At 36.4% G+C, this 20,877-nt stretch overlaps 1 protein-coding gene across 8 annotated transcripts in view; it reads right to left on the minus strand.

The window, feature by feature from the left end:
• OTUD7B (OTU deubiquitinase 7B) overlaps positions 1-20,877 on the minus strand; it is a 73,601-nt gene that overhangs the window by 2,786 nt on the left and 49,938 nt on the right. For 6 of the 8 annotated variants that reach the window (XM_031967437.1, XM_031967436.1, XM_031967440.1 and 3 more), the window contains 8 exons: positions 16,256-16,444; positions 15,135-15,362; positions 13,888-13,989; positions 12,611-12,738; positions 7,014-7,126; positions 1,798-1,925; positions 1,374-1,523; positions 736-850 (listed from right to left, as the gene is read on the minus strand). In XM_031967437.1, coding sequence (XP_031823297.1) covers positions 736-850; positions 1,374-1,523; positions 1,798-1,925; positions 7,014-7,126; positions 12,611-12,738; positions 13,888-13,989; positions 15,135-15,362; positions 16,256-16,444 — 1,153 coding nt within the window. The remainder of the gene's footprint in view (positions 1-735; positions 851-1,373; positions 1,524-1,797; positions 1,926-7,013; positions 7,127-12,610; positions 12,739-13,887; positions 13,990-15,134; positions 15,363-16,255; positions 16,445-20,877) is intronic. The other 2 variants (XM_031967441.1, XM_031967442.1) reach the window with 2 other exon arrangements.

The following is a 20,877-nucleotide window of genomic DNA, read 5'->3' on the forward strand; positions in this document are numbered from 1 at the left end:
AATATAAAAATATGAAAAAAAAATAAGATAAATAGTTAAAGTCACATGTATGTGCTAGGAATTGTACTAGGTCAGGTAAACTAGGCCATCATTCATATATGGGAGAAAAGAAATAGCGAAGATTTGAGTATTGTTCTAAAGATATTTATTCTCCAGGTTTCCCAGATTCAGGGTTGGGGAAGGATTCAGAGGACTAGGAAAAAAACATTTTATTCTTTCTCTTCTTTATTTATGTAGTTTCTAAACTGTGAGAAGAGGGAATAGAAGGCTAGAAATACTAGACACCTGAGATCTGAGAATTTGTCTATTTAAATTCTACAAGGTCACAAACCTACAGTGGACAATTTTAAATCCACCCTCATTTATTTCTTTATTAGGATGGACAAATTCTGCCTGACCTCTTCAATCATGTTTTGTTTCATTTTATTTTTGCCAGGTCTGTAATATAAAAGACTGAACTATCATCTCTCTTTCACTGAAAGGAAAAAAAACAAAAAAAAAATTTCTGTTTCTGTTCCCTTCCCCTTGCCAAGAAATTATAAAAGCAATCATACAACACCACAATTCTAGTATTAGCCTATGTCTGACCCTCTATCCATTTAAATAGATCTGGGATATAATGCAGGTAGTGGTATCATAGAACCCTTCTGAGATAGAAGACATGTAATGGAGATGCTAAAAGGTATGCAGATACATATGTGTGAAGGTCTCAAAAACAGAATCCACGTGCCTGACCTGGCAAGTCTGACATTGTCACTCTCATCCTTTCCCCACTCCCAGGTCTTTCCAGGATCCACAGCAAAGTGTAAAGGTAGCAGCTTGTGCTCAGAGTCTGTGAGTGGGATCACTGCTGGAGAAGGGGAGAGGAAGAGGGAAGAAAAGAAATAGATCATTAAGAGGCCTCTGAGTAACCAGATACAAATCAACCTGCTCTGAAAGGAAAAGGGAATGATTACCCTATCTACCAGACTATACTGCACTCAATTATCTATTTTGTGAAGTTAACTTCTTCCTGCTATATAGTCTCCAGAGAGGCTTCAGACAACTGTCAGGGAACAATCAATGGGGATCACTTACTGCCTCTGGATTAGACAGTCAAGCAGCCTGTGTTGTAAGACTAAACTTATCTGAACATAAACTTAAGCAAAATGCAATTAAGAAAGTCCTATAACCCAATTACCCTGATGTATAGGGTCCTGTCTCATGATGGAGTGAGAAGTTCAACTGAAATAACATGCTGGCTATACCAATGGCCTTATTGACTTTGAAAGCTCCTTAGGATCTTTTTATTTCAATTGCTCCATGAAGACACGAGGTACTGTAAAAGAAGGAAGATGGGAAGGAACTATAGACATAGACATCCTCATTATCACCTTGCTCCTTGGAGTTCTCTTTCTGCTCCATTGACACCAGGGCAGAGAAATGAGCTTGATCATAGGCCAATACTAGGGGCGATCGGTGACACCGGCTGGCTGGGACTTCCAAGGGTAGATAGATACCCCCAAAGGGGATTGGGGCAAATGCTGAAGAAAAATCATACAGGAGACAATCATTAAGCTTATAAATTCCCTTTGCCTAGCAGATCCCTTCCTCCCTTTTTATCACTTGTGTATCCCCAACAAAGACAGGTTAATACTTGCCTCTCCCAGGAAGCCTTCATTATTAACTCCAATCAATCTATTACATCTTCAAAGTAATTGAATTTTATTCCCCAGTGTGTCTTCCCTCACAAAGACTTATTACCTATCTTCTACATAGAATTCAGATTAGAGCACAGATTTTAACTAAGAGACCCACCTTCTCCACCAGAGTCCCTAAGCATGGTGTCTGCCACAACAACAATCGGCCTCTTAAGCACATGTGCAAGAACAAAGACATGGAACTCTTCCAGGCTCTCATATACAGGTTCTTCTGAACTTTCCACACTGAAGTCAAAAAAACAGAAAAGTAAACCAATGAAGACTGAGTACTCATGATAAAAGGGAAAACACTGGGTTTATTATGTTAATCTGGATGTAATATAATTTTGTATGTAATCGTGTATTTAAGTTGTCAATTTTGTAAGCATGTAATTACAAGAAAAAGTTTTGGATAACATCTTTCATTTCCTCTTCAATTGTTCTTATCATTTTTAATCCAAACAATTTGACTTTCCTCTTTCTTTTCAAAAAAAAATCAAATTATTAAATTATGTGTTTTATCTATTTCCCCTCTCTAATAAAAATAAAAGATAAATCCAAAATTTTATTAATGTCATAGACTTTTTGCTTTTGATTTTAATAATGTTTTCTTTTAATTTTAAAAATCACTGTTAAGATTTTTTATTTATTGTTTTGAAAGTTTTTAAAATGGAATGGCAATGGTTTGTTCATTCTTTCTTTTGCTGATGAAAGCCTACAGAGATATCAGTTGTCCCTTCTGAATTATTTTAAACTGCATCCCACAAGTTTGGTATGTTGTCTCATTATCATAATTTCTTTGAAAAAATTTCTAAAAATATTTTTATAACTACATTTCAAAAACTATATATTTCCTTAGTAATCTTACATGCTCTATTTTATGCATTTTAAAACATTTCTCTGGAAAGGATCCATAGGCAAATTGTCAAAAGGTTTCATGACAATAAAACAAAACAAATGAAAAAACACTCCTTAGATAAAGGAACATGCCAATCAAAGGCAGGTCCAGATCCATATAGAATCATACCATACTGATCCTTCAAAGGTGCAAACATAAATAATTCAACAAATAGGAGTCATTTAAAAAATACCCAGATATAAAATATAGGTTCTCCAAAAGTATAACAAGTATAACAAGCCTCTAAATATCAATAGCTTGTTGTGCTCTATCTAAAATCATCAAGTTTCTCCCTATTTAATGCAACCCTAAAACCCGAGTAGGCTGGACCCTGAATTTTCTTAGGTTAATTTCCCACATCCTTTGTCTCTGATATGAGCCATCATCCAATCTAAGCCTTCTGCTACAACCTCATCTAGCTCAGCTGCCATTAAATCACTAATTTAATAGTAGACCTCAGTAATCTAGGAAGGGGAGTCTCTTTAAGGTCTTTGCTCAATCAATTAGCATATACTAAATGTCTGCTAAGTACCAGATACTGTCCTAAGCACTAGCCTAATAAGAGAAAGGTTCCCAAACACCCAAGGAGGTTGTTAAGATACTAGTAACCAAGTTATAATTTTATCAGCTTCATAAGGTAGTCCAATTTTTATTGGAGATTTGGAGGAACAAAATATCATGCTCAGGTGGATATAGACATTACACTCCCTGTTTGTGCCACAGTGATAGCTGACAGGAGGAGGAGGGAATCAATATATTATGAATACAGATAAGAGTTTTGGGGGATTCGATACCTATGCTGGAGCTTATAGTAGCTTCCATGTCAGTTAATGTGCGTAGGACTAACTGGAAGACTGAAATTGTTTGAAACATCTCTTGGAGTTAACACTGAACAATACTAGAGGGCAGAGGAAAGACATCTCAATAGTAATGGAGATGAAGGAGGATGGCACACTACCTTATACAGATTCCCCCCTTTAAATAACCCTGTGCTACCAGTAATGAAAGCAGATGGAACCTGGTGATTAACAGTGAAATGCTGTTAATTGAATAAAGTAGTTACGCTAATTGCAGCAGCTGACAACATTAAAAGATGTAAATGGTGACATGGTAGTGACTGTTTCAAGTCCTAGAATAGTACAGCATCTTCTAAATAAGATCCACAACCACTCAAGATAATCTACAATATTCTGATTATGCAATACAATTGAATGCAAAACCTATCAAGTAGGTCCCTCAGGTCATATATCGTGGCTAGCCACTTGGCCCAGATTCTAATGGGGAAAAAAACTGGCCAGATGGAGTTTTGGAAATTCCACAGCTGTTCCCTGAAACCAAAATCTTTTTCATCATATTCACTTGAATAATGGATGATGAAGCTAGATGGCACAGTAGATATATAAAATGCTGGGCTAGAATCAGGAAGACCCGAGTTCAAATATGAGTCAAATAGATGTGTGACCCTGAGCAAATCACTTCACCCTGTTTGCCTCAGTTTCCTCATCTGTAAAATGAACTGAAGAAGGATATGGAGAACCACTCCAAGAAAACCTCAAGTGGGGTCATAAAGAATCAGAAAGGCTCAAAACAACTGAAAACAACCACCTCCACTTAGATCTATGTACTGGGTGATAAAATGGAGAAGTAGCCTTGGAGTCAGTTCAAGTCCCATCTTTGACACATATTCTATGTAACCTATGCTAAGTTATATAATCTCAGAATGCCTGAGGCAACTATTTTTCAGAGAAGGTATGAACTCTGCATTGGTAAAGGTAGTTTCCTCCTCCATGAATTCTCTATACTAATGAAATCACTGGTCCAATCTCTTATGCTTATTCAATGGATACTATATGGCTATGTATCATGGAGTGCCCTCATCTCCAAAAAGTCAAAACTGCTTGGCTAATTTCAGAAAATCCTGGAACAATTTATAGGAACTAATGCTGAGTAAAGTGAGCAGAATCAAGAGAACATTGTACACAGTAACAGCAAGTTTATGTGATGATCAACAGTTATGGACTTGGCTCTTTTCAACAATGAGATGATTCAAGGCAATTCCAATAGAGTTGGGATGGAAAATGGCATCTGCATCTAAAGAGAGAACTATGGAGACTGAATGTGGATCCCAGCATAGTACTCTCACCTTTTTTTTTGTTTGTTAGTTTTCTTTCTTCTCGTTTTTTCCCCCCTTTGGTCCAATTTTTCTTGCACAACATAACAAACATGAAAATATGTTTGAAAGAACTGCACCAATTTAACCTATCTATATAAGATTGCTTGCTATCTTGGAGAGAGGGGAGGTAAAGGAAAGGAGGGAGAAAAAGTTTGGAACATAAAGTCTTACAAAAATGAATGTTAATAACTATCTTTCCATGTATTTTTTGTTGTTTTATTTTTTTTTTTGGGGGGGGGGTAAGAGTTGAGGCAGTTAGGGGTCAAATGACTTGCCTGAAATCATACAGCTTTCTTTACATGTAAAAAAAAAGTCAAAACTCTTGGGGATTGGAAAGGCAATGGAGAAATATGCAGGGAGTGTAAATCATTAACAGTCTATTATATATAATCAAAGACTTCTAAAAGATACCTTATAAGAGAAATATGATCAGAAAGAGGTGGGTATTGTTGGTCTATATTGTTAAAGGGAATACCCACATTAATGCAATTGACTGATTGATTTAACATTTAGGGTAGATTAAAACCGCCCACAACAGATCAGCCAACATTTATTAAGTGCTTTGCTAAGCATTCCATAAATCCTAAAACAGGCTCTTATCTCTTTTTATTTCATCTCTCTGGTCCTCTCTTCCATTTGCTCATCTATAAACTTTTGGAAGGCAGAGACTGTGAAGCTGGTCATTCAATCTCTTCTCTCTCCCCTTCATCTTGATATCACCATCAGGTTCAAACACATTCTGGTGAATCCATCAATAAGAACTATGAAGTGGGTATGAACGCTGTTCCCCAGAAACCACATAAAGTATTTCAGTGTTGGCTAAGAGTCTTAGGCCATGCAGCAAGAGGCAGGCAGAAGGCCAGGAAGATAGTTGGGAACTGGGAATTCAAGCTTCACCTGTTAGTTCAGGTACAAAGTCCCTGAGAAGATCCCACTTGAGAAACGGGAAGAAAGAACAAGCAGAGTCCAGCCCTAGCCTCAGTCTCTTCCCTGCCTTGACTGGAGGGCAGTCTCCTCTATTCTGAAGAGCCAGAGGACAGGTTCTTTCACAAGCATCCTAGCAGTATCCTTCTGACAGAAATCACAATCGTCAGAAACCAAGGACAGACTAAGCACACTTGAAGCTTAACAAAAAAGCCCAACACCAGTCCTGAAGGGCACATTCTAATAACACCCAAAAGCTGTCACCCTTTCTGCCACATGTACTCTCTAAGCTCAACTCCATTTTCCCACAGAGTGATTATTTATGAACTGATGAAATAAAGTTATCGCAGACTTTTTCTGGGATATTATGTACCAACTATACCACTGCAGTAAACACATGTTTCAAGAACTTGCCACGTCTGGCTGTCTGATACCAACTTGTAATCAGGAGGAAAAACATACTAACGGGGATTCTTAAGCAATAGCACTTAACCCTTCAAGGTTAGTCCTGGAAACCTTAAGGAAGATAGAGCAGCCACAATTTTAGGAGCCAGTGTGAATGGAGGTTCAGAGAAAAGTTTCAGGATCTGTGACATATGTATTTGTATTGTCCCACAGTAATACATACCATGGGCACTAAAAAAGTCTTTACTGAAGGAATGGAGAGTGGGTACATCAGCAACAGAGAGGTAATGACTATCTCTTCATATTCAACCAGTTTAGCAATTTCTCCAATCTCTTCCCCTCTTCCCATTCTTACTACAATGGGCCAACACAAAAATGGAAGAATTTTACCAACTGTTCCTCTATCCTCTAACTCAAGCTTAATAGTAAAAGATCCCACTCTCAACTCATTCAACACCTGCTAAGAACAACAACAAAAGATGCTATAGATAAAGATTAATTTAAGTTCTTGGTGCCAATCTGTGGAATCAGAAATATCCAAATGTTAAAGAAATGGTACAAACTGATTTCATAGACTGCTACCCCATTCTCTCATTCCTAACCTTACTGAATTCATGTCTTTTCCCAATTAATCAAACATGACCAAATTCTTACTGAATTTGACCTAGATTAACCTCCCCTTAACTTTGCATAACCTTCTGCATTCATATAATCAATTTGCATTACTTATGTGTTAAAAAAATAAAAAAACCTGTTCTTTTTTGTTTGCTAAATGTTTTGAGTGAATTGTTATCCAGTTTTCACTAAATGGAACATTTCTATGATGAAGTCCAAGGTTCCTTCTCCCTCTAGCAGAGAACTCTGCAGATAGGAAGCACTCAGAAAAAAATTGGAGAATTGCCCACCCCCTCTCCCCCAACATACACACACATACCCTCCACAGCCGGCTCCACTGGTCCCTAGGTGCATTCGGGGTTCACTAGAAGCAAGCTTGATGAGCTCCTTCCATTCCTTCTGCCATTCCTCCTCTGTATACACAAGCCCAGACTATAAGAAAAAGATAAAGATGAGGGCAGTGATTAGGATGCTGGCTCCCAAGGATCCTTCATCTATAGTCAATTCAATTCCCACAGGTCACTTTATGACCCTACATCCTTTCATTAACAAGATTTATACTTCAACTCTACTATCCAAATGAATGGAAAAGAGAGCATTGCCAAAAATAATATAAACTGAAGGATGACAGAAAAATGTTACTTACTGATTTGGGGGTGTCATATGTGATTATGGAAACAGATTTACCACACTAATTATTAGAAGAGTATTCATATAGCTTTGCACACACCTACTGGAGAAAACAGACCTTGTTCCTCACTGCCACTACCAATCTTCTCCTTCCAACATCACTCAGTAACCTGTTGTTCTTCTTCCAACTGAATGCTAAACATATTTATCACACAATCCAGGTTACTTTAATATTAAAAAAAAAATAAACAGGAAGAGACAGGTATATGAAACCACAAATACATATTATGTATAGCTTCCTTTAAAAAAAAAAGCATATATAATAAATTCATCAAGTTAGTTTCAAATCTATCTTGCTGTGTCCCTCTGACCTTCATTTTATTTCTCTTCTGTGCATTTTAAAAATACTTCAATGTGCCTCTATTCTCTTCTTTTTTGCATCCTTATTTCTTTCCCCTAGCTCACCACAATCAAAACTGTAGGAAACCCCAATTCTTTTTTAAGCTTCCCTCATAGCAAATAAGCATAACCAAATTAAACAACTTCATTCACCAAACACATCTGAAAATGTAGGATCTCATTCTATACCTGAGTCTATCATCCCTTTATATGGAGATGGGTAGCATGTTCCATCACTGGTCCCATTTAGTTACCGCATCAGAGTTAAATCTTTCAAAATCCCTTTTCTTTATATTATGGAAATTGTTCTGGGTTCTATTACTACATTCGGCATCAATTCTTAATATAGTTTCCATGAAACTGTCCCTGTCATAATTTCTTACAGAATTAATTGATTTTATATTAAGAATTGATGCCAAATGTACTAACAGAACCAGGAGAACAATTTATATAATATAAAGAAAAGGGATTTTGTTCAGCTATTCAATTTACATGGTCTTATTATTTCCAGTTCTTTATTGCAAGAAATTCTAATATAAATAATTTTTGTGTTTATATATGTATATACAAAAAATTTCACTTTCCTTCTGCCTCTAATCTAGTAAAATAACTAGAAGTGGTATGGTATTGCTTGCATTTAAAGGCATACATGGGTCAGTGACTTTTTGGACATAATTACAAATTACTTTCAGGCATGTCAGGACCAGTTCACAAATTCAATATCACATGAGTGTTACTGTCTTACCACAGCTCCTCCAAATACTATCATTTCCCTTTTTCATCATCTTTGCAACTGGGTACAAGGTATTTTAATCAGTATGTCTCTTAGTATTAATGATTGGGAGCATTTTTTTTCATTATCATTTCTTTTTCATCATACATATCATATCTTCCCAAGTTTCTCTAAATAAGCCAATAGACTTGGGATGGAAAATGCCATTTGAACTATAGATCAAAGAATATTATTTTCACTTTTTGTTTGTTATTTTTCTTTGTCATATTTTTCTTTCCCTTTTTGGTTTTATTTTTGCACAACATGACAAATATGGAAATATGTTTAAAAGAATTGCCCACATTAACCTATATCAGAGTATTACCTACCTTGGGGAGGAGGAAGATAAGGAAGGGAGGGAGAAATATTTGGAACACAAAGTCTTACAAAAACAAAAGTTGAAAACAACTTTACACTTATATGGAGAAATAAAATACTGTCAAAAAATTTTTTAATTTTAAAAATAAGCTACATTAGCCATTTATTATAGAACAGAAATAATACACCATGTTCATATTCCACATTTTGTTCAGTCATTCTCAAATGATGAGCAGCCCACAAAAAAGTAGTCATAAAACCTAATTAATTTTTTAATCAAACTCACAATGCCTATTCCAAAACTTATCTCACTCCTCCAGAAAACTCTACCACTTCTCCACTGTTCTTCCTTACAGCAAAGAATCTTACTTCATATTGGAGAAAATTCATTTCCCATATTCCGCTCTTGCTCCAGTCTCAAAGAAAGAAGTCATCTTCATTCTTGCGGAGCTCAATCACTCTATTTGTGTCCTTCCAAGAACTTGTGTGAAGATCACCCCACTTTTCTTTCTAACCTTCAGGCTCTCTTTATTCCCTGGTTTTTTACCTGCTGCCTACAATATGTTCAGATTTACTCTATCCTTAAAAACAAGACAAAACAAAGAAAACCAAAACTTGATCTTGCCATCCTTCTCAAGCTATACCCATATATCTTTTCTCCTTTTCACTGCCGAACTCCTAAAAGAAGTTGTCAACAATCATTATTTCCACTTTCTCACATTCCACTCACTTGTATGAGGATTCCAATCTGCTTCTAATCCTACCATACAGCCAAAGACTACTCTCTCCAAGGTTACCAATGGCCTTTTCTCAGGCTTCATCTTTTCTGACCACTCCCTCCTCCTACATACTTTTTTCACTTTATACTCAATGACACTGGTCTCTACTGATTTACTTCTTATTTTTTCAATTCCCTTTGCTAAATTATCATCTTTGGCTTAGCTATTCCCTTGTAAGACTTTGTTCAGGCCCCTTTCCCATCTTTCTTCAAACTTTATCTCTTAGTGATAAGCCCCTATGCAGATGACTACCAAAACTATATAACTAATCATTTCAATCTCCAGTCCTGAATCACTAATGTCAGGTGAATATTTCTACCTATATGCTCCACAGCCTTCCGAAATCAATATGGCCTACTCTTAACTCCTCTAACTTCCTTACTTCTGTCCAGGGCACCCCTCTCCTTCCAGTCACTTGGGTTTGCAATCTAGGAGATATTTCCCTTCCTCTCATTCCCCTATCCAGCAAGTTGCCAATTCCCATCAATTTTAATTCCACAATATCTCTCAGACCTGACCCTTCTCTTCATTAGCACCAGATCATCCTAATTCAGGCTTTCCTCTTACTCAGACTTTACAATAGTTTCTTATTTGGTCTTCCTACTTCCAGCCTCTCCCCTATTTATATGTCCTCTACACAAGCAACCAAAAGAATATCACTAATGCACGGAGTTTTAAGCATGTCATTATTCTTCTGATTAAAATGTTTCAATGGCTTCCTGTTGCCTCTAGAATAAAATACTCCTCTGTTCAACATTTAAAATTATTCACAATCTGCCTCCAACCTATCTTTCCATTTTTTCACATTATTCCTCCCATTCTATATTTCAACCTACCCATTTTGCCTTCCACCTCTATGTACATATAGACTATCCTTAATGCCTAGGACAGCTAATAATAGCTAATATTTATATAGTCTTTGCTATGTGCCAAGCACTGTGCTAAGCACTTTACAATTATTTTGTCATTTGATCCTCACAACAACCTGGAAAGTAGGGGCTATTATTATCCCCATTTTACAGATGAGGAAACTGAGACACAGCTAGTAAGTAACTTAGATACTGCCTATTCCAAGCTAGCATTCTATAGCAACTGCACCAGCCCCTGCCTATCTTGTTCTCTTTCCTTACATCTAACCCTTGGAGTATCTGATTTCCTTCAAGCTTATTTCATGTTTCCCTTTGTATCACTAGCACCTAACAGACTGCCCAGAACACAATGGGCACCTACTAAATGGAGAGGAAATTACTTCAGAAACATATCAGATATAGGGGAAAGCTTTCCTTTGATTAAAAACAAGCAAATGGAAATTGAGAGGGCATCAATGGGTAATGGATAGAAAGCCTTTGTCAAAGTAAAAAAGACCTGGATTCAATGCCTTTCTTCTAACATATACATGCATGGTGATGGCTTAGTTACCCAAGCAACTCTCTAAGACTATAAGTTACAATCACTGTCTACATCAAGAAAAGGAATCTCCAAAAGAGAAACTCTCCACATTGATGAAATCATAAGTCTGGGTAAAAAGAAAGTATATTTAATAAGTAAATAACCAATAATTAAGGTATATGTGGTTGACTTGTATTACTAAAGAAAACCACATATAAAGGTTTTGCTTCTTCCTTTTATTTTAGCCCTAACTACTAAATAGGTTGGCTAGGGGGCACCACAGTACACAGAATGCCGGGCCTGGAGTGAAGACTCATTTTTCTGAGTTCAAATCTGATCTCAGACACTGGCTGGCTGTGGGGCTCTGGACAAGTCACTTCATCCTGTTTGCCTCGATTTCCTCATCTATCAAATGAGCTGGAGAAGGAAATGGCAAACTACAACAGTCTCTCTGCCAAGAAAACCCCAAATGGGGTCACAAAGAGTGAGACACAACTGAGATAATTGAATAACCACTAATTCAATGTTGGCCACTAGGGGGATTATCTTCCCAGATTTATTCTAAGAGCAGGAAAAGAAAGCCCTCTATCAATTCAGAACCTCACATCCACAGGAAAAGTCAACTGAGAAACATATCAAGTAAAAAAATAATTATAATAATTTCAAGTGATGATTTATAACTGATAGGTACATAGAAAAAACATAACAATATATTCAGATTTAAATTACAGTCAATTAAAGGAGAAAGGTGGAAAAGTAAAGAGATAGGAAAATAGGACCCAAAAGAAAGAAGAAAGGGAAACAAAAACAGACTGACAGACATAAATCAAAGTGAAAGAGACAGGAAATGAGGAATAGAAATAGTAGAGATGGGTGGAGAAGATGAAGAAAAAACAAAGAGACAATAAGTTTATACAAATGTACCTCTTAAAAAGAGAGAGGAGTATTACATGTAATTTAATGAGCCTATATTTGACTAAATATTTGCCAAAGATCTGAAAAAGTATAGTTCTAACTAAAATTTGATAAAATTTTGATAAAATCTTCCATAAGTTCAGAAAGTTCCTCATTGGGAGTTATCTAAGCCAAGGAAAATCAGAGGTTTGCCCTCTCCCCCAAATTTTTTTAAATTGATATTTCTGAACTTAAATATTTTTTAAAAGTATGAATGTTCCAATAAAATCTTTTCTCACTTTTCATAGGAAAAAACTCCCTTACTTCTCACCTCTTTGAAAAGTAGAAATTATCATGCTTCACTTTAGAGAGTGAAAGGTTATCTACTATAATAGAATAAAATCAATATTTTGTTTCATATCAGTAAGAATTTAAAGCAATTTTACTTTTATAGCTAGAAGTATAAATGATATTGTCTGTTAGATACTTCATCATCAATAAGCATCTAAGTACCTATAATGTGCAAAAGAGCAAGGTGCCAAATAGTCTGCAGATAGATGGTTCCCGTCTCATGCCCTATGCTCCAAGAATCTCTGTTCTGTGGAGTCATCTGAATTTTATGCAATTCTGAAAGCAGTAAAAAAATACAACAGTAGAATGAGGATCTAGAAAGCACCACCTTCAAGGATCTGCCTAGACAATATTGGGAAGGTTTTCCTATTCAGATTCTCCTACCTCCTTATTCTGTTGTGTTTGTTGCCACCTCCAACGTCGTCTTAGTGCCTCCTTCTCTACTCCCTTCTCCATCAGTGAGTAAAGTGCCTTACGTAGCATTAGGTCTCGATCATGGAAACCCCACATCCCTAGAGAAGGAGAGAACTTGAGAAGAAAAAAGGCATGGCAAGCACTGATTGACTCTGCATGGACCAACTGTATGAAGCAAAGTAGGCTGAGCCTCAGGTTCAAAGACCATAATTCAGAAAACAAGTGAATACAGAGAAACTGAGTTCTTCCTGACCTGTGCCCCAATTCATTCCAGGATGCTACAATCCCCAGCCATCATGTTTTAAGGAGAAAGGGCAGATCCTAATTTATAGAATGTGACACTTTTAGAAGAGCTCTGTCTCTACAAACTCCTAGAAGAGAATGCTTACAACTAAACAAAGTCTAATTAAACAAAATCAGAAAAACTAATTTTGAAGAATATCCCCCCTATATATAACACCAATATTTATGTTGTCCAAAAGGAGTGTATATGTGTGTGTGTGTGTGTGTGTGAGAGAGAGAGAGAGAGAGAGAGAAAGAATTTGGATTATAGCTCTTTCCTGTTGCACTAAAGTAGAGTAACTATAAGCAGAACATAAAGGATATAAGGGACATATAGAAATGTCCTAAGAACTTCTGGAAAACCATAGAAGCAGAAAAGATAGATCTGTCCCACAGCCATAGGATATGGGGGAGATTGAGAGAGGGAAGGAAAACAGTTTTTTTGAAGACTACCAGAGCTACAAGCAGTAGATGCTATTTTAACTCAAAGAATAATCTTGATGGATTCACAATAAAGCAACAACTATGAAAAAGGTATATGAAAAAGGAAAAGACAGACATAGTTGAGATACGGAGGAGGAGGGAGGATATGACAGCCTAATGCAGATATACTCCCTAATGGGGTCTATACTTTCTACCATCTCTAAATAAATATTCTGTCACTGAACAGCAGCAACCTATTTGAGTTCCCCGTCCTGCTGATCCAGCACTGATACATGTGTCTGACCTACACCAAAAGTCAAATCATGATGCACACAAAGGGTCAGACACAGTGGATCCCTGCGCTGCATGGAGAACAGTATAGAATTGTTCAAATAGATTTCCTTCATATCTCAGAAATTCAGCTGACCCTTTCACAAAAATACTATCTGTCCTACTATCTGTCCTTGGGTTTTACAGGTTTTTTTCTTGTTACTCAAATCAAAAATCTGGGAGAAGGCCAAAGAGACCAGGCTAGGACTCACCAAGAGAAGCTGCATGTAGGAGGCAGTTTCCATCTCCTGTTGTTGCTAGAGGCAGAAGTCTTTGGCAGGTAGGGTCCACACTTACCCACCAGTTTAGGCGCCCTAGAGAAACATTAAGGATGGCAAGAAATGGACAAAGTAGGTTAAATAATCATCCTTTTCATCAAGTTCTATGTTTCTCTGTTTCTGCCAAAGCTGACTCAAATTAAAATGTCAATAATCTCAACAACCATGGATAAATTCCTCAGGAGTCAGTCTGAAACAACAAAGTTCAAATGATTAAAGAGAAATGCTAATAAGGCTGAAGTTGTGGGTTCAATATCTACATAGGCTCATAGCTTTGATATTATGTGGCCGGAAAAAGCATTTTATTTATTCAGCTACCTGGCAAATATATACTATTTACTGTAAGATGAATCATCAAGTGTCCTAAAATGTCAATATGTGCTATTAATATATTTCTTTCTCTTAAACTAATTAACACATCAACAAAGTCCAAAAAGAATGTGCAATGTCCTACAAACCCAGTCCCCTTACCATGCAAAAAAAAAAAAAAGGAAGAAGATACACTCTTATAGTAGCACCATTTTCATATATGGCATATAAGGCAGCACATCATGACATAGATAAAATAATAATATATACCACCGACAAAAGCAGTCTCATTACTTTATATTTAATCCACAGAAATCATTACCTAATCTTGTGGATTATCTACAGATATTTCTAATCCATAACTGGAATTACCCTCCTCCTCAAAATCTAGCACACTCCCAGCTGCTTCATAATTAGGAAGGTAAATCTGTTTGTTGAGGAACAATCATAGCCATAGTGATCCAGGGGATTCCTATGAGGTATCTGTGATAATTTCTCCTTTCCATTAGCATGGGTAATTGAGAGTTGTTAATACTCAGTTTGTATTCATTTTGTACACTGCTTTGTAAGCACTTCTAAGTCTAAGTGTCTGTCTCTGTCTCTCTCATGTTAACTAAAAGCTTCTGGAGGACATAAGTGATACTGTACTTTACTTTCTTTTATTCACTCCCAAACATTCAGGATTAGATTCTGTACATTATAGAGTGTGCAAGGAAACATTCAATAGGTTTTTCAGGCTGTTTAAAAATTCTGAATGTGATTAAATTGTGCCTTACCCACTGAACCTGGAGGCTTAAGACCTAATTTAAAGCAACACATCAATCCTGTTTCTCAAGAATGGTGAAAGGAACAATACAGATAAAGATGTTTACCTGCTTGTTCCAGGGCAACCAACATGGATTGTTCAATAAGATCCCTCTCGATGAAGTTGCGGAAGTCTTCAGTGAATACAGTGAGGTCTGGAAGCTGGAAGGCACAAATGGGCATCTCCAGAGGGTGTTCACTGCTCCCCCCACTCCCACCACTAGAGGAGACATGGGAACGGGCTAGGGAAACGATGCTGGAGCTGGCATGAGAGATGCCCCGGGACAAGCGTTTCTCTGCAACGAGAAATGGATCCCCTTTAGAACATAACATCTTGCCCCCTAACCAAAAAAAAATACAAATACTCTAAAAAGTGGAGGGTCTTTTCATTGAGAATCCAATCAGAAAGAAACTTATTTTCTCATAGACTTAAACAGGACTTCAAAATTCCCCCTTCCAAAGGTCAAAAGGGAAGGGGGAAGGGGAAAAAGATTAAGAACAATATGTGCAGACTACTCATCTGACAAAATAGGAATATTACCTTAAGCTTTGGAATCTTTAAATTAACATGAAAAAAAAATGACCAATTACAATTAATTTCATTCCCTGAACTGTGATGAGACTAAAGGGAAAAAAAGGCTTTTGTCAAAAATTTGCCATATGCAAAATAGGGGCAGCTGGGTGGCACAGTGGATGGAGCACCAGCCCTGAAGTCAGGAGGACCTCAGTTCAAATCTGGCCTTAGATGCTTTTCTAGCTGGGGGCAAGTCACTTAACCTCTATTGCCTCAGCAAATAATAATAATAATGATAAGCAAAATGTAGCCAAGAGCTGACTATAGTCACTTATAGTATCTTAAAGCTATTGAAATTCTATAGGGTTTTTCCACCCCATGTAACCTATCATGACCATTTACCTCAAGAAAAGTTCAGGGATTATATTTCTTTCCTCTCCCTCAAAACAGAGCCCCAAATACAGGTGTCACCTAAAAGGATGGAAATCACTGACTTTGACTGGAGACCCTATAAGCTGAATGCATTGAGGCTTTCTTGGTTAGAAGAGAGAGGATAACATCCTGAGAACTCTGTTGGCTACTGACAAAATACAAAAAATATTACTAAATCCCCTCTTTTTGCTTTCCAATTTCTCCCTTCCCCACCCCTATTCTTTATGAATACCCCCCCTGTACCTTGGATAATATCATCCTGACGATGAAGGGTGGGTCGGGGGGGACGAGTGGGCTCCCTTTCAGGAGGTCCCTTCTCAGGGGGTCTGGGGCCACCACGACCCTCACTGAAGGGTGGGGGCAGGTTCCCAGCATGGACCTGACGAAGCTGTTCAAAATCATTGAGGGCTGCACTTACATCCCAATTTTTTCCTAGTCAAGAGACAACAGAGAGGGAAAACTGATCACTTGAGTATCAAATAAATAGAGGAAAGGCTTTGGAAGAACATGCAAGAGTCCTTTACTTGGAATGCTAATAACCACCAATGTGCACATTTTACAAGATTTAGGTTGCATTTATTATTATACTTCCCAAATGTCATATTAACAGAGTTAATTTTACAGAGTTCATATAATTTATATTATATTATAAAATATTATATGTATATATAATATATTTATATCATATAATATAATAATTATATAATATATATTATTATGTAATATAATGTTATATTATATTATAAATATGTGATATCCCTCATGACACACAAAACACGGAGCCTAGAAAAGTATACACACTCCTTGCTCCTTACTATCATTTTCATATTGTCCCTTTGTTACTTAGCAACTTCTCTTCCTCTGAAGTTTCTTCCAACTATCTTTCAAAGACTTGTCAAAATCATCTATTAAGTTTCATGTTGTTCTTTTATCATGAAGTCCTATACATGGTTCATAGATTTTCTTCTCTATCCCACCTCCTGCCCTTATATTAGACTTCAAAAGCTGATGTCCTCTCAAAGTACCAATTACCTCTATCTTAATACCTTAGCCATATACATAAATAGAACCACCCACTGTTCCACCTTAATGATCTGAAATTCTGAAATCACTTTCTTCATTAACAATTTCCTATCTTTTTCTCTTTGCTTCACTCAGCCCATTTTCTATACTAATTATGACCCAGTCTTGTTTTCCCAGTCCAACACCTCTCCTTTAGCTTCAATCTTCTTCTGAAATCGTGACATCATCCTCATACCATGTAAAGGTCAGCTACCCCTAACTATAACTTCCCAAACTAAACCCTGGATCACTCACCTCCACTATCTGCCTTTTTTACAGCTACTCATCTGATCCTAAATCTCTACTGAAGAAAGAAATGTAACCAGATCATATAAATATACAAGACAAACTTAGGATAACTGTGCCCTCATTACCACATGGCAAAATAAAAAGTTCATTTTTCCCTAACTGACTTTCTATTACACTACCCAGAGCAGCTATTCCAAATCTTTTTTCTTCTTTAACTTTTTATATCATATTCTCTTTATTCCTTCTCAACAGGGCCTCACTTCCTACTTTAAGTGCTCACTATGTGCCAGATACTATGATTAGCACTGGGAATACAAAAGGCAAAATATACACACACACACACACACACATTTTAGTTCCTGATTTTGGGAAAGTTCACATTCTAAAAAGAGAAATGAATATATAAATAACTAGGTACATACAAGATATAAACAGAGTAGATGAAATATAATTTTAAAAGGAAAGTCATTAGCTGCTGGGAATAACAGGAGAAACTTGCTGCAGAAAATGAGATCTGAGACTGAAGAAAATCAGGTTAACTAAGAGGCATAGGTGAAGGGACAGAGCATTCCAGGCATGGGTATTAACCAGTGCAAAGGTACAGAAATGGGACATAAATTTCATGTGTAAAGACCTGCAAGTAGGTGACTGTAGCTTAGGCTACAAAACATATGGGAGGAATAAGGTGCAAAAAGTTCAGAAAGGTAGGAAGAAACCAGATTTTGAAGAGCTTTTATTGTCAAAGAGAGAAGTTTATTTTTAATTCTGGAGCTCATCTGACTGGGTCAAACTTACAATTTTTTTTTTTTTTAATTTAATAGCCTTTTATTTACAGGTTATATGTATGGGTAACTTTACAGCATTAACAATTGCCAAACCTCTTGTTCCAATTTTTTACCTCTTATCCCCCACCCCCTCCCCCAGATGGCAGGATGACCAGTAAATGTTAAATATATTAAAATATAAATTAGATACACAATAAGTATACATGACCAAACCGTTATTTTGCTGTACAAAAAAAAAATCAGACTGAAATATTGTACAATTAGCTTGTGAAGGAAATCAAAAATGCAGGTGGGCATAAATATAGGGATTGGGAATTCAATGTAATGGTTTTTAGTCATCTCCCAGAGTTCTTTCTCTGGGCGTAGCTAGTTCAGTTCATTAGTGTCTATTGGAAATGATTTGGTTGATCTCATTGCTGAGGATAGCCAGGTCCATCAGAACTGGTCATCATATAGTATTGTTGTTGAAGTATATAATGATCTCCTGGTCCTGCTCATTTCACTCAGCATCAGTTCGTGTACAGACTTACAATTTTGACAACTGCATGGAAAATGGACTGAAAAGGGAAGAAACGAAAAGGAAATTTGAAGGATATTCTAATAATCCTGGAGGGAAGTGATAAAGTTCTTAAATAGGAAGGTGATTTTATAAAAGAAGATGTGAACATAAAAATGATGGAATCTGACAACAAATGTGGATGAGAGTGAGAAGTCAAGAATAACATTGAGTTTGCCAGCCTGGGTTACTCAAAAAATGAAGGTGGTGCCCTTCTCCCATTGATGAGATCCTCCTAAAACCTGCATTTTGGGAAAAGGCCCAAATCAGCCAATCCTAATTCTCTAGACTTGTTCAATGTACCTCAGATGCCTTCTGACTCTACTCCTTGTCCTACTGAAGAACCTTCATTTTGGGAAATGGCCCAGACAGCCATCCCTTATTCTCTGGACTTGACCACTACACCCTCAAAAGGTTATCATTCTGTCAGATCTCCTTTTATGAGTTGGCTTCATCTATTAGAATGTAAGCTCCTTGAGGGCAGGGACTTTCTTTTCTGCTTGTATTTGTATCCTCAGTACTTAGCACAGTGTCTGACATATAGTAAGCAATTAATAAATGCCTGTGACTATTAGCTTTAGGGAAGTATATAAAGGATAGGGCTTGGGAAGAAAGACAATGTTATAGACATAAGTTCGAGATGACTATGAAACATTCAGTTTGAAGTTTCCAAGAGACACATGATGGGTAAAAAGTACTTGTTCAGCAAAAATACTAGGGCTGGATATACAAAACTAAGAATCATATGCATAGAGATGATAATTGAACTTATAGAAGGCTAATGAGATTATCTAGTGAGACAGGCTAGAAATAGAGATGTTTAATTCAAAATAGATCATTTTTCTTAACCTTCTTCTCCCCACACCCTATTATATTTTTCTTTCCTTCTCTTTCCAATCCTCTTTTTTAAGATCATCAAGATATACTACAGTCACAAAACATTTATTAAGCTCCTACTATGTAATAAGTATTAGGGATACAAATAAGGGAGAGGGGGGCAGTGATTCTTGCCCACAAGGAGCTTACAATCTAATGAAGGAAGACAACACAAAAGCTAAAAAGGAAAAGGGGAAAGGTACCCATACAGGGGGACAGTGGAGAAATCAGTCAGACAAGTCACAAAATAGTGCAGTCAGCTAACAAATGAGAACTATTCCTTGTTATTTTGTCTAATTAGACACACTCTAGACCCTTGATGATAGTAAGAGACCAGAGGGGATGCATATATCATCTCATATTAGAATATAAGCAGTTTATACTTTTTTTTGTCACTTTTGACTGTACACATTTTTGTGTTCATCTATTTTGTGTCTGCCCTTCAAAGATTCTCTATTCTTTTCATTATAAATATTTTGAAGTCCTCCACTTCATTAAAAATCTATTTTCCCCCCTTGTAAAGGATTACACTGAGTTTTGCAAGATAAGTTATTCTTAGTTATAAGCCTACTATATTCTTTGCTTTCTGAAATATCTATTCCAAACATTCTGTTCCTTTATAGTGATGGTTGCTAAATTTCAAGTGATCCTAATTATATCATTTTGGTAATAAAATTCTTTCTTCCTGGCTACTTAATGTATTTTTTATTTGACTAGAAAACTTTGGACTTTGGCAATAATTTCCTGGGAGTCTTTTGAGGTTTCTTTGAAGGGATAACCTTTGGATTTTTTTCTATTTCCACTTTTCCCTCTGGTTCTAAGAGATCTAGGCAGCTTTCTTTAGTTATTTCTTGAAATATAACATAAAAATCTTTTTTGGGGGGCATGACTTTCAGGGAGTTCAATACTTCTTAAATTACATCTTTTCAATTTATAGATCAGTACTTTTTGCAATGGAATACCTTATATTTTCTTTAGTTTTTTTTTATTATGTTTTAAATATTTCCTTTTTTTTCCTCATGGCATCATTAGCTTCTATTTAGTTCATTCAAATTTTCAAGTATTTGGTAGTTCAGGCAAGTTTTTGTGATTTTTGTATCACGCTATCAATTCCCCTTTCAATTCTTTTCCCCATAGCTCTCATTTCCTTTCATTTTTTCCTTCCAGCTCTCTCATTAATTATAAAAACATTTTCAATTATAAAAACTATTTTTTTAAAACAAAGTTTTGCTTTATCTCTTCCAAGAATTCTATTTGAATTCGTATTCAAGTTGTGTTTTTCTTTGAGGCTTTGCTTATAAATTTTGGAGTCATTCTCTTCTTCAGGATTTGTGTCT

This window comes from Sarcophilus harrisii, chromosome 4, assembly GCF_902635505.1.
Source record: "Sarcophilus harrisii chromosome 4, mSarHar1.11, whole genome shotgun sequence".
Lineage (NCBI taxonomy): Eukaryota > Metazoa > Chordata > Mammalia > Dasyuromorphia > Dasyuridae > Sarcophilus > Sarcophilus harrisii.